At 43.0% G+C, this 14106-nt stretch overlaps 1 protein-coding gene across 1 annotated transcript in view; it reads right to left on the bottom strand.

Annotated features, from left to right (window-relative positions):
• Positions 1 to 14106, bottom strand: part of rbks (ribokinase) — a 171567-nt gene that overhangs the window by 112307 nt on the left and 45154 nt on the right. Inside the window, exon 2 of the mRNA XM_028796333.2 lies at positions 8047 to 8127. Coding sequence (XP_028652166.1) covers positions 8047 to 8105 — 59 coding nt within the window. The 5' untranslated portion in view covers positions 8106 to 8127. The remainder of the gene's footprint in view (positions 1 to 8046; positions 8128 to 14106) is intronic.

The following is a 14106-nucleotide window of genomic DNA, read 5'->3' as shown; positions in this document are numbered from 1 at the left end:
ACTGCACTTCAGTGAGAAGGACTCTCTGTTTTAGGGGCTTCTGCTTGACTCGGAAGTGCTTCCATTAAGCTATGCCCTGGCACCATCAGTGCTCTACGGTCCAACATAAAAGGAAGCCATCGAGCCTCCTCCAGTTGAGTCAGAGTCGGGAAGTAGGGGGTGAAACTCATCTGGAGGAGTAGACTGTGAATTGAAGAGTCTGGTGTGGACTTTGAAAAAGGTATTTGTAAATAGATTTTTAAAAATGTATTTGTACCCGGAGGTGTCTTGGTGTGGTTGCGTCTGGGGATTGGGGGAGATCACAACACTTATTGAACAAATGATTATTAACACTCTACTAATACTGGATAGGACATCCTTTTGCTCTCCAAACAGCCTCAATTCATTGTGGCACGGACTCCAATAGTTGTTGGAAACATTTTTTCAAGATTCTGGTCTATCCTGACATGATGGGCATCACACAGTTTCTACAGATTTGTCTACTGCACATTCATGACGTGAACCTCTTGTTCTACCACTTCCCAAAAACATTCTAAAGGATTCAGATCCTGCAGCTGGAAAGGCCACTGAAGAACACTGAACTCATTGCCACGTCACTCTGAGTTGACTTTAGCTTTGTGACATGGTGTATCGTCATGCTGGTGGTAGTCAATAGATGATGGATAAACTGTGGCCATGAAGGGATACATATAGTCAATAACAGAAATCAGATAGGCTGTGCCATTCAAGAGATGACTGATTGGTATTAACGGACCCAAAGTGTGTCAAGAAAACAATGCCCACACCAATACTACTCCACCACCACCACTAGACTGGACTGCTGACACAAGGCAAACTGGGTGCATGGATTCTGAGCCTACCATTGGTGTGCCTCCGAAGAAACTGAGATTCAGCAGACCAGGCTACATTTTAGTTGGTCTTCAACTATTTAGTTTTGTTTCACCTCTACCCATTGCAGCTTCTGACTTTCTGCTCTTGGCTAACAGGAGTGAAACTTGAAGTGGTCTTCTTCATTTTAAGCAATGCTGAAGAAAGCAAAATCTGCAGGGGTTCCAAGGGCAAAAGACCACCCGGCCCCCATCATAACATAAATGTACAATATCCCAAATTTGAAGTTTCTAATGTATAATGAAAGGATGCCGATATACAAATACTGGCTGAGTGGTGAAATGTGTCAGCTTGAGACTGTAGCACTGGTTTATGGCCAGTATGGCTCACCATTACCGGTTTACAGCTGCAAATAGCCAAATGGAAAAAAATGCAATATTTTCCAGCTTTAATTTTAAACTTCAGTGACGGCATGTGGCATATTTTAAATTACACTTTGGGAACAAGCATTTATTTCCATAACATCCACGTGCATCTAAAACTAACTCAGTTGACTCATTCCCAGGTTTTTTTCTTTGATCCTCTTTCTATTCTTTAAATTAGAATGTTATCACGGACCCCTTCTTGTTTTTCACGTGTTCTTCCTCCTCTTCTCAGTGTCTGACAGGTACATCAGCAGATAGCCTCAATCAAAGAAATCAAAATGACAGCCTAATGCACAGTGGGAATGGACAGCAGCCCACAGAATGGCACAACAGGGATGGGTGGCATGAGGGTGGGATAACTTTTACCTCCTAAAGGAATATTCCACCCAAAAATGTTTTTTTTAAGTCTGTTCCTTACCCTGCATTTGCTGTAGCATTTGTGGAGAAACAAAATGTAACTCAGTGTAGAATGGAGAAAACAAGTTTTATGATACAGTGGGCTTCAATGGAGGCCAGCTGGGACTGATACTGGACACAGCAAACACCATGATGACCTGGAATAGCATGGTGTGTGACGCCATCAGATTGTTGCGAATGCCCTGTCTTCATCTGAGACTTCTTCTTCTTTCGGCTGCTCCCATTAGGGGTCACCACAGTGGATCACCTTGTTACATATCTTTCTGTCCTCTGTATCTTGTTCTGTTACACCCATCACCTGCATGTCCTCTCTCACCACATCCATAAACCTTCTCTTAGGCCTTCCTCTTCTCCTCTTCCCTGGAAGCTCTATACTTAGCACTGATTTTTCCAATATACCCAGCATCTCTCCTCTGCACATGTCCAAACTAACGTAATCTCGCCTCTCTGACTTTGTCTCCCAACCGCCCAACTTGAGCTGACCCTCTAATGTCCTCATTTCTAAACTTGTCCATCCTCGTCACACTCAATGAAAATCTTAGCATCTTTAACTCTGCCACCTCCAGCTCTGTCTCCTGTGCCACCGTCTCCAGCCCATATAACATAGCTGGTCTCACTACCGTGCTGTAGACCTTCCCTTTCACTCTTGCTGATACCCGTCTGTCACAAATCACTCCCGACACTCTTCTCCACCCACTCCACCTTGCCTGTGCTCTCTTTTTCACCTCTCTTCCACAATCCCCATTACTCTGTACTTTTGATCCCAAGTATTTAAACTCATCCATCTTCACCAACTCTACTCCCCTCATCTTCACCATTTCACTGACCTCCCTCTCATTTACACACATGTACTCTGTCTTGTTCCTACTGACCTTTGTGAGGGACAGCCGGAGATTCAGACCGGCTGGATCATCCCTGGAAAAGAAGAATGGAGGAAGGCAGCCTTTTCAGGGCACTGCATTCCCCGGGACACTAGGTGGCATCTCCTCTGGACAGCAACGGTCCCCCGGATTCACTCAGGGCATCCTGGGACATGGAGTCCATTTCCTCAGCCCTGTTGGGTGCCGTGGGTGCTGCCAGCGGGAGCTCACAAAGAACCTGGGGACTCCTATTGTTACGACAACCCGGAAGTACTTCAGAGTCATGAGGACGGAAGCCCGCAGCATCCAGAGAATGGATGATGTGGCGTTTAGCCCAAGAGGAATACTTCTGGGTCATGGACTATTTAAGGGACTGCTAAAGACCCAGCAAAGGGAGCCGGAGTTGGGTGGTAGAGTGACGGAGCTGCTGGGAGGAGTGGAGGATTGTGATTATTGATTACTGTTTATTATTATTGTTATTGGAGAATTGTGGTGAGTGTGGTGCTTTGTGCACTGTATTTGAAGAAAAATATAAACATTTTTCTTGGCGTTTTTTACAAGTGTGTCCTGGATGTCTGTCTGGTGGATTTCACAGGGCAACAGCGCCTCTAGCGTCCAGACCTTCATTCCTCTCCTCTCATATCTCAACCTCCCCAGGGTCTCCTCAACCTGCTCCCTACTACCACTCCTACAATATGCAGACAACAATACAAATTTCCATCTGAGACTGTGATAACTTATAAAACTTTGACATCTCAGAAAGACGGTTTTCTAGTTAATGGAGTCTTGGCAGGTCTTCTCGACTTTGATTTTTAGTTTTCGTGTAGGGACTGACGAATGATGTTTTGAATTTGGCTCCCCTCCTCATCCTTTTCTATACTTGGCTGCTAGTTTTTCTTTGTTTTTTCCATTGCTAGCAGTACAGTTGGCCTGAGTGACTAGCTCTTCACTAGCTGCGTTTCTGAAGCAGGTACAGGTGAGCATTAAATGACTTATCTCCAAAAATGGTTGGTTTGGGATAAGTCTGATTATCGGCACTGCAGTCAAGCTTGCTTGCCACTTACTATTGTCAGAAAACATTGCCGTTACTGAGTGCCAGCTGCCATTGAACTTGCACTTTTACTCTGCATATCCCGAAGGTTTGAGCTCAGGGTTTCTAGGTCTCCTCCTTGTGGCGTTTTGGCATTGGCCCCGGTGTCCTATGCTGCAGTGGCTATGCCCTCTGTGATATATGGTGTGTGTCTGTTTCTTGCTTTTCTCAATGTGACCCTTCTGCCCAACCCCATACCATTATTGTTTTCTCTGTAATCACAGAGTAGAATGAGACCCGTAATCATCTGAGGTCACAAGGCTTAGAGTAAGCAGCTTTCGTGAGGGCAGCAAGAGGTAGAAGTTTACTGGCGGCAGTCTGCATGAAAACAATTTGGCAGCTCCAGCATCACAGTTTTCTGGGTCTTGAAGACACGACACCCAGACTTTTCAAGCTCAATTTGATGTCATGTGCACAGAGTACAGTGACACTTTTTACTTGTCATGTTTGAACAACATGTAGCAAGTCACCACTTTCCAGTGCCTCAAACATGAACATTGCCTTTTGTTGTAATAATGCAGAGACTGAAGCAAAGCCATCACAGCGAAGTGACTGTCATTAGGGAGGCCAACTTCCGTGGCTCATACACATGCCGCTTAAGACGGCAAGACAAGTTAGTGCAATGTCTCACCTGCCCTTTAAATTAGTGGGCTGGCAAACCAGTAATTTCCATCACCAGCCCAGTAATCTACAGGCCCCAACTTTGTGGGGCCGAAGATAAAGGTATTATGGCATCCAATCGTGAAGCAAACTGAATTCATTTGTCAGTTCCCACTCTTCGAGTCTTCTTACAATATTTAGAATGAAAGCGCTGGCCTGCCCAAATGATCCTTGTTACCATAAAGAGTCCAAGGAGGTGAAGCTGAAGCTTCATAACACACTGGTGAGGCCTCATCTGGAGACCTGCATGCAGTTTTGGTCTCCAGGCTACAAAAAGGACATAACAGCAGTAGAAAAGGTCCAGAGAAGAGCGACTAGGCTGATTACAGGGGGCTACAGGGGGTGAGATATGAGGAAAGATTCAAAGAGCTGAACCATTACAGTTTTAAGAAAAGAAAAGGAGACACGAGTGAAGTGTGCAAAATGATAAAGGGAATGAGTCCAGTGGATTGAGACGGTGACTTTAAAATGCGCTCATCAAGAACACAGCTGTAAAGTTGTTAAGGGGAAATTTCACACAAACATTAGGAAGTTTTTCTTATATAGAGAACCACTGACACATGGAATAAGTGACTAAGTAGTGTGACAGACTGGAGGACTTTAGGGACCTTCAAAACACAACTTGATGTTATTTTAAGGGAATTAAGTGGATAGGACTGCTGAGTTTTGGCGGGCTGGATGGCCTGCTCTCGTCCAGAGTGTTCCAATGTGCTCCAATTGAAAAAACAAAAGAAATATGACCAGATGTATCTCAAATGTTGTCAGGCACCTTGGACTAAGATGTCAGCCAAGTAAGAATAATAATAAAATTATCCAACTCAAAGCACAGCAACAAAAAATCCAAACTTCAGCCTCTGTTTTTTATGCTTTTGTTATGCCTCGGCAGTTGACTTGCCCCTATAAATGGCCTGTGTTAATAACTAAAATCGTTAGGATGAAAACCATCAGTAGCTCATCAGATTATTAACTCCCAAGTCTTATAGTAATTCTCGTATCCTGGGGTCTGTGGACATCCCCCAATTTTGTGGCCTGTTAAGCCTCAATGGAGGCCATGCTACTTGGTTACGTATTCTTAATCTGTTTGATAGTTTTACTTAAACATTACTACGTTAAGGTCAATGAGCTTTATGTATCTTCCTGTTATAGCAGCAAAAGGTGCCCTGAATGATCACAGTGTTTATGAGGGGTCTTTGTACAGACCACCTTCCATTTTCTAATGCCCTTCAATATGGTAAGAATCCACTTCACTGGGACACTGATGGAGAGGTGATGTGTCCATTACATGACGTTCCTTTCAGATAAGGGGACTTAACCCTTAAACCGCCGGAAACGGCTGTTGTCGCTTCCCAGTGCAATTTGCCAGCACGCCAAAGCTGATCAGCCCATGCTGTACATTCATTGAGCAGCCAGCTCATGACCACTGGCGCCCCCTAGCGAATCAGCATCACTGTCCCTGGGATTCAGCCGCTGCACTAGACTAGCCTGCTGGCATCAGCGTTGGCCTCTGTGTGCGGCCAGTTCAAGCACAGTTGGCGCAGTCGGTGATTGACTGAATTTCATCAATGGCGTCACTTGCAGGCGGCATGGTGGTGCAGTGGTAGTGCTGCTGCCTTGCAGTTAGGAGACCCGGGTTCGTTTCCCGGGAGTTTGGAGTTTGCATGTTCTCCCCATGTCTACGTGGGTTGCCTCCCACAGTCCAAAGACATGCAGGTTAGGTGCATTGGTGATCCTAAGTTGTCCCTAGTGTGTGTGTGTGTGTGTGTGTGCACTGCAGTGGGCTGGTGCCCTGCCCAGGGTTTGTTTCCTAACTTGCGACATGTGTTGGCTGGGATTGGCACCAGCAGACCCCTGTGACCCTGTAGTTATGATATAGAGGGTTGGATAATGGATGGATGGATGGATGGATGGCGTCACTTAAACCTACTGCAACAATCTCTTATTCTATGTACGAGGTGCTTTTTTTTTTTTATAGTTTTACAGTTCATTGGCAGTGTGTAAAATATTCAGTGTTGCAGTAATTGTGGTACTCTTTGCAAGAAAAAGAATGCATGTTCCAATTAAAATTTCATTTTTTCTTGGTGAATTGTGATGTTTCCTTAAAAAGTGTAGCAAAAAAGTATTTGGGGTTCAGGGGTGCATTAACCCTCCAAGTATGTGGCAGTTTAAGGATTAATATGATAAATATCAAATTATACCATAATTCACTTATTCTTTGTCATTTTTTTTTCTCCTCTCTCCAAAAACAAGCATTTCTTAATCGGTTACTGATCCCATGCCGTTTGTAGTAAAGCGTGAAATAAAATTTTCCTCTCAGGTTTTCACAGAGAATGGCCATAAAGTCCCTGATGTAACGACCTTCAATGGGAGCCAACACTGAACAACAGCAAACAATATCAAAACGTCCATGAAGAAAATCAACAGTTACTCATGTATAATAATCCACGTGTCAGTAACATTCAAAACACACAATAATGTTAAATAAAACACTTCTGGGAAATGACAGCAGAATTCCAGTGAACTTAAGCTTCTGAAGTGAAGACGACAATGAATGAGGGGGGGCAGCTTGATATCCTGTGAAGGCGCTTTATTTAATGCTTTTCTCTCATTTCCCAGAAGTATTCCATTAATATTTCAGTAAGCCATTCATATGTTTGGAATGTATGACTCGACAACTGATATGTGGATTACACAACACAAGAGACTGGAGATTTTTTCAGGGACATTTCAATATTTTGTGCTGTTTGTCCCTGCTGCTCTCCATTCATGATAACTTTGTTATCTCCATGAAAACGTGAGATTAAATATTTTACTAGAAAGCACAAGGGGTACGTTAATATTGAAAAAAATGTTATTTCTGGATAGACTATGACTGTAACCTGTAAAGCAAAAACCCCAAAGCATAAGAGAATTGTGCTTTTTTAACACCTGTCATATTAAATGGCTTTGTCTTAAGGAAACCTCATATAATCGACGCATCTCCAAGAAAATGAGAATCGTTTCTCAGCCATTGGGGCAAATAAAATAAGGTAAATCTCAGGGTGGTATGGTGGTGCAGTGGTTAGCACTGCTGCTTCACAGCTGTCTGTATGAAAATGTGTTTTAACTCTGTAACTGAGCTGGTTCTGGAAAGCAACATCATATGCGACATAATGTTATCTTGAGGAGGTACGGTGGTGCAGGGGTTAGCACTTCTGCTTCACAGCTCAGGTCACATTTGTGGCCACATTAATCAGCCCAGCATAGTTGGCAGATGCTTTCCCTAGCCCTCCAGGACACTTTAAAGACCACTGCACCTTTACATTCTGCTCACAACTCGTTCTGTTTCTCCTCGTCCACTGACTTCAATGCATTTTACCAAACTCGATGGAAGGTGGATTCAGTGGGGTTTGCTCATCACTAATACTGACCATGACTGCACACTGTGAACAGGTACATAGAGACAATCAGGGAGAGGTCAAACGAAATAAAATTTGAGTCTAATAAATAGTACCTGGAATAAATTACAACTGTCTTTTTTTGGAAAGAACAGGCAAGTAAAACATTTTATAAACTCCAAGGTTTTTTTCATTTAAAGGGTTGTAGGCATCCAGGGCAACCCATCTGAGTAATAATAACAGCAGTAATATCAGGTACAAGGTAACTGCCAACTTTGGAGTGGACATGACGGTGTACAGCAGAGGACACTTCTGTGGTCAGAAATGAAATTATGTGTGAACTTTACATTCTGTCCAGTGAAGGAAAAAAGAAATCACAAAAACCCACTAACCTCACCAGGTCTGTCATACAGGAGCCAACCACCACCACAGTCACATCTGCAGATGACATGCTTCACCCAGGAGTGAGTCCTCTGGAAAAACAAACCAAAAGAAGACGCTTTAGAAAGAAGAAGCAGCAGCAGTGAGTTCCTGATTCTGAAAGCTTTAACAACAACAACATTTATTTCTGTCGCACGTTTTCATACAAATGACGGAGCTCAAAGTGCTTTACAGGATGAAGAAAGGAAAAAAAGACAAACTATAAAAAATAAAATGAGGCAATACTAATTAACATAGAATAAAAGTAAGGTCCGAAAGCACTGAAGCCATCGGTGGGTTGAGCAGACCACTTTAACCCTCTCCTCTCCTCTGCACAGTACAAAAGGGCCGGCCGGCAGTTTAACAACCAAACAGGTGGCACTTGTGCTTTTTCAAATCTGCCTTCAATAAATAAAATCAGTGGTTTTCAAGTTTGGTGCTCGGGGACCCTCATGGCTGCAGGTTTTAATTCCAATCAATTTCACAATCAGTGCATAATCTTTACTCTTTAATTAATTTTACTGTTTGATTATCTGGCCAACAAAGATTTGTAGGAAATGCATATAGAGTTGTATTTCTTGCCATTGCCCTTTTCTTTTAAATTCACCCTTTTCAATAAGATTTAGATTTATATTGAGTTGCGTAGCATATGTTTTTATCCAAAGTAACTTACAAAACAGGTCAATGTAATCAAGTTTGACTTGACTGACTGCTTAGGGGTAACCAAAACTAAAAGAATACCCATTTGATACTGTGATTTAGGATGGTTAATTTAGCTGAAGCAAGGGCAGCCTTTAACATCCTGTAGGCCGTGGCAGCATTGCAGGTGGGCTACGGCCAACACCCCTACTCAGATGGTCAGAGGTGGATTGTGTCCGATCCTGGATGACCTCTTCAGTCCTCACTCTGATGATCGTGTTCAGTTCACAAAGGAGGAAAAGCACTGACAGTCATGCTTGATTCATCTAATGCTCAGGTGATCGTGTGGGACACCAGCTTTGACGATTCACCGAGGGGGACCACTCTACACCCTCCGCTCAGACAATCACACTAAATTCATGGACGGGGACCACAGGGTGGATTTTGATCACGCTGCCATGTGAAAAAGCGGGTGGTGACACCCAAAAGGTGTGGAAACACCACCTTCAGTGATTACAGCAGATGCAATGAAAGAATGTGTTATAGTGGGGGGGGGGTCTTAGATTTGTGTAGAGTGTCATCCAGAAGATCAATCCCTCTTGTGGAACTGTCACCAAAATGTCCCCCTTAAAGAATCACCGGCCATCTTTGCCGTTGGGGATTGTCTTCCCCTTGTAAACAGTTGACCCACCCCAAGGCTTTACCTACCCTAATAGTACCCTCAGTACTATTGGAATTCATGACTTAGTGAGACCAAAGATCAGACATCACATAATCCAAAGTGGGTTGAGACCCGGAGTTTAAGAGACTCTGTCTTAGTGGGTCTAATCTATAAACAGCAAATGCAAACCCATACCTGGGATTGACCACGAACAGCTCACTTAATTTGTTAACACTAGAATTACCAAAGCCTATGAAAAAACTTGTAAATCCGGCCCACCTTAAATCCCTTTGCACCTCTCCGTCAGCGTCTTTTGTCTTTTAAATGTGCCGATCAAGACAAGCAGCAAACAGCCTGCTATTCCATCCCTCACCGCCACAGAACGAGCACAAAGTTCTCCCAGCTCATGCCTTGATTGTCTGGGAGTGAAGTGCTGGAGTTTTAGAGTGCAAATAATACATAATTATTTGGAACATCTGCATTTCATGTGTGTTCCGTTTCTGCAATAATCTGTGTAAACACATCGTTAAAACAGAAACGTTTTTCATATTTTAGTAATAAATGACAAAATGTGGACGTAAACTATATAATGCGTGAAGCCTGAAGTCCAAAGATCAAATAAACACTTTCACAAAACGATCAACGATGATACAACAGTTTCCGTGTGCAGTGGCAAGAATTGTTGACTTGTAATCAAGAGTCCCCCGGTTCGATCCTCACTGTCTTGTATATTTACAGTTTTCAGTAGTGAGCTGCTCTTATTGTTAATATTATACAGTACACACATACATTTGGTTTGCGTCTGTAAGAGCCGCTGTACATTTATATTACTTGTAAAAGTTAGTGTTTTTTTTCACTTTTATTCTCTCAGTCACGATCACGATACACACTAATGGGATCTGACGCTGTTAGTTTTTATTTGAAACTGGGAATAACTGTAGATGTGAGTGGTGTTTTGAGACAATGGAATTGGACATTCTCTCATCTGGAGGGATAAAAGCTGACACACAAACGCTGATGAATCTGCCTTCCTTCTTTGTATCTCACCATCACTTGATTTATTTTTATTCAGTTTTATTGAGTGTTCCTTCTTACGCCGAATTAGTATGCGCCTTATGGTCCATGATGTCAAAGCCACACTGACGACAAAAAAAACAGAGACCTGTATAGTACATTTCGGAAAACATTGTGACACTGATGTAACATTATTCATATTCATTTGCATAACATCTAACGGTCGTAATCAGTGACCGCGTGTTTTTTTTTTTTTCGATCTTGCCCAGTCTCCACATTTTGCTGCATGGTGGTGGTGTCTCTTTTGTACTCCAGGACATGCAGAGGAAAGAAAGTTCCTCTGCAAGTTGAGTCATGAACACTCTTCTTTTCTCAGTGGCCCCCGTACATGCCTTGCACAGTACATGCGAGTTGATCGCCGCCAAGTCAAGCGTGTTATAGCACAAGCAACCGGCCACCTGTGTGTTCCTGGTTGCACTGAATAAGCTCACGCCTTCTGGTGCATGATATCAACACAGCATCGGAGGTAATAAAAGAAAGAGACAAAATATATGTGACATTTTGAAGAAATCATTTTATGACCTGAATAGTACCAATCAGAAAACATCATCGCACTAATGCAATATTATTTGAAAATGAACAGATCAGGTGTAAATTTTTCTCCCTCCCCTCCTGATCTGACCCTAAATAACAGCAGCAGCAGCATAAATTCACACCCGATCTGATGCTGTTCTTTTGATGAAAAGACATCCTGGCCAGGCAATATATATATATATATATGTATATATACACACACTAGCTGTACTAGCTGTAATCAGTAGACGGTGGCACGGTGTCTGATCATATCCAGCTCTGACGGGAAAGCGTTCCCCACGTGGGGACAAAAGCACATGGCCATGATATCTCTGCCAATCAGCAGCTACCCTATAAAACACAGGTAGCTCTGATCTCTCTCTCTCAAAAACATCTAATGTTACTCCTTTTCAATCTCTAGATGATAATGTCTGCTGAACAAACAGGTATTGTTAGCAAAGCGGAGGCGAGGTGCACTCCAACAAGTGGCGAGAGGTAGAGCAACTTGAATAAAGGCTGGCGAGTGAATGAGGCCCACAGCCACTCTGTTGGATTTGCATAAATACATCGGTATCGCAAGCGAACTCTGGTACTTAGCGCGATGACAGAAGTCGCAAAATCAACCGGAAAGTTCAAGTAAATTATAGAAAACAACCTGATCTAAATCCGTTAAGTAATTCTCTCATGAAAAGCGGACAGACATACAGACAGAATGTGCTTGGACCCCAACATTTTTAAAACCATCAGTGGTATTTGGCTTATATATATATATATATATATATATATATATATATATATATATATATATATATAGATAGATAGATAGATAGATAGATAGATAGATAGATAGATAGATAGATAGATAGATAGATAGATAGATAGATTAAATATATATATATACTGTGACCACCAGGGGGTGTAACAGCACCACAAACCCCCCTGCCACAACTACACAACACAGTCATGGGTTCAAAACAGAAAATCTTCTTTATTTAATACCTCCATCACTCTCCAAATTCTCTTCCACAATAACACAACAATAAATCTCTTCCTCTCCTTCCTCGAAGCCTCGTCCCCACTCCGCCCGACTCTGACTGCCCTTGCAGGAAGCTCAGCTTCCTTATTTTGCCAGACCCTGGAGTCCTTCCACTGCCACAGCATTGCACCTTGGAAGCACAGCCAGGTCAGGTGGACGTCTACTGTAATGATCCTCTGCAGCCCCCCCTCCACGGAGGCAGCCAAGGACGTCAACAGGGCTGTCAAATGGAACTACAATTCCCAGCCTGCCCTGTAGATATTCCTATGGATGTACCCCCTGTGGGATGCTGCCACCGTGTGTACCATATGACTTTGGGCAGCAGAAGCCCCCCTCTCCTCCGATTGTGGCATCCTTTTCTGACAAGAAACGAACCTCAACCCTGGCCGGGATGCCCGTCCGTCCAACATAGCACTGATGATACACGGGTTCAAAGCATGAGCTGCATTTCTAAAAGAACGCATTCCCAGGAAGCATGCATCCCAGCTGGACAAATTTACTACATGTCAAGATTGTAAAAAAATGAACAGAACACAAAACTAGTTAGTCATTCCTCAGTTACAAGAACCAATCAAAGTCATGATTAGTTAGATGGATACTCACAGAACAACAGAGTCTTCAAATCCTTCTTAAACACGCTAAGGTAGATGGGGTGGGCAGCTTGTTCCATCAGCTCAGTGTTACACATGAAGAGTGCAGATTAAAATTTGACGCCATGCTGAAGTAGCATTAGCACACAGGTACAGGTGAGAAGGAGCAAAGGACCTTAAAGATGTCTACGTATCCAATGCTGCTAAGCCACTGACTACTCTGTAGATGAGCATCAAGGACTGTGACATGTGCCCACCTCAGCTCGTTGAACACAAGAAAGGCTGCTGCATTTTGAATTTTCGCTGCAGTTTGGTGACACGCGCTGGTACTCCTGGCAGAAGAGAGTTACAATAGTCAGGATGTGACCAGACCAAAGCCTGGACTGGGACTTGTGCTCCATATTCCATCAGATATGGTCTGATCTTACAGATGTTGTGTAGAGTGAATCTACAAGACCGAGAGACGGTGGGAAGAGTGAAGGACGACTGGTCATCGATTGCCACTCCAAGGTTGTGCTCTGAGCCCGCAGATGTTAAGTGATAGTGAGCTTAGCTGAACACAGATGTGGTGATCATTAGTAGGACAAGCTAGGCTAAGGAGGGTGAGCTGGAGATGCTGCTCTCTCACCTGAGTGGCAATATGAGTGAGACATGCAGAGATTCAGGCTGATGCTGTGTGATCTTCTGGAGGGAACGACAAGGACAGCTGCGTATCATTGGCATAGCAATGATAACAGAAAAAGAAAGTAGGGCCTAGTGAGGTGGACAATAGAATGGAGAGAAACCAGCGCCGATGTTCGGACCACACCTGTAAATATGAATTTTTTGAGTTGTAAACTCCACGTGAACACCCTAAAAACTCGGAGCTACAAGCCTAACATTTTGAAAAAAAAAAAGTTTCTCAAATTTGCTGAGTTACGAAGTCATGCTGACCTTTCACCTTAGTTATTTGTGTTAAGTACAAAATATAACCTGGTTAGCCAGAAATGCCATCTTTGAGGCCAAACTGAATTTGGAGTGAAGTGATACACATTTAGTATGTTTCATTTTTGCAATATTTTCAAGAAAAATATACAGTTTATATCTGACTGCGTTTTTTACAGACCAAGTAAAGAAATCAACAGTGACCTCGCCTTTCTCCAAATAGTCCGACCGGAAATATGTGTGAATGTGAACAAGACAATGGACGGCTGGCTAACCAATGGGTTTATCGTGACTGGTTATTTTTACGTTATACATTTTTGGGATCACTTTGGTCCATTCTGACAATGGTTTATTTTTATATGGCTATTTAATATTTAATATTTGCCCAGTTTTGGTTGATGATTGCCAATCAGTTGCTAGCGGGAATGGCAGAGTTCATGAACTAAGTCAGGTCAGGGGTCATGGGGTATAAAGATCGGCCACTGGGTGCTGTGGACTAGGAGTCCCAATAAACTCCAAAAACACTTCCAAAAAATGCTCACTAGAGGGGGATATCAAAATCAAACCCCAGCCAATAATAAGGGCAAACACAGAA

This window comes from Erpetoichthys calabaricus, chromosome 3 (assembly GCF_900747795.2).
Source record: "Erpetoichthys calabaricus chromosome 3, fErpCal1.3, whole genome shotgun sequence".
Lineage (NCBI taxonomy): Eukaryota > Metazoa > Chordata > Cladistia > Polypteriformes > Polypteridae > Erpetoichthys > Erpetoichthys calabaricus.
Note: the sequence above shows the minus strand (reverse complement) of the source record. Positions and strands in the feature narration are given on the sequence as shown.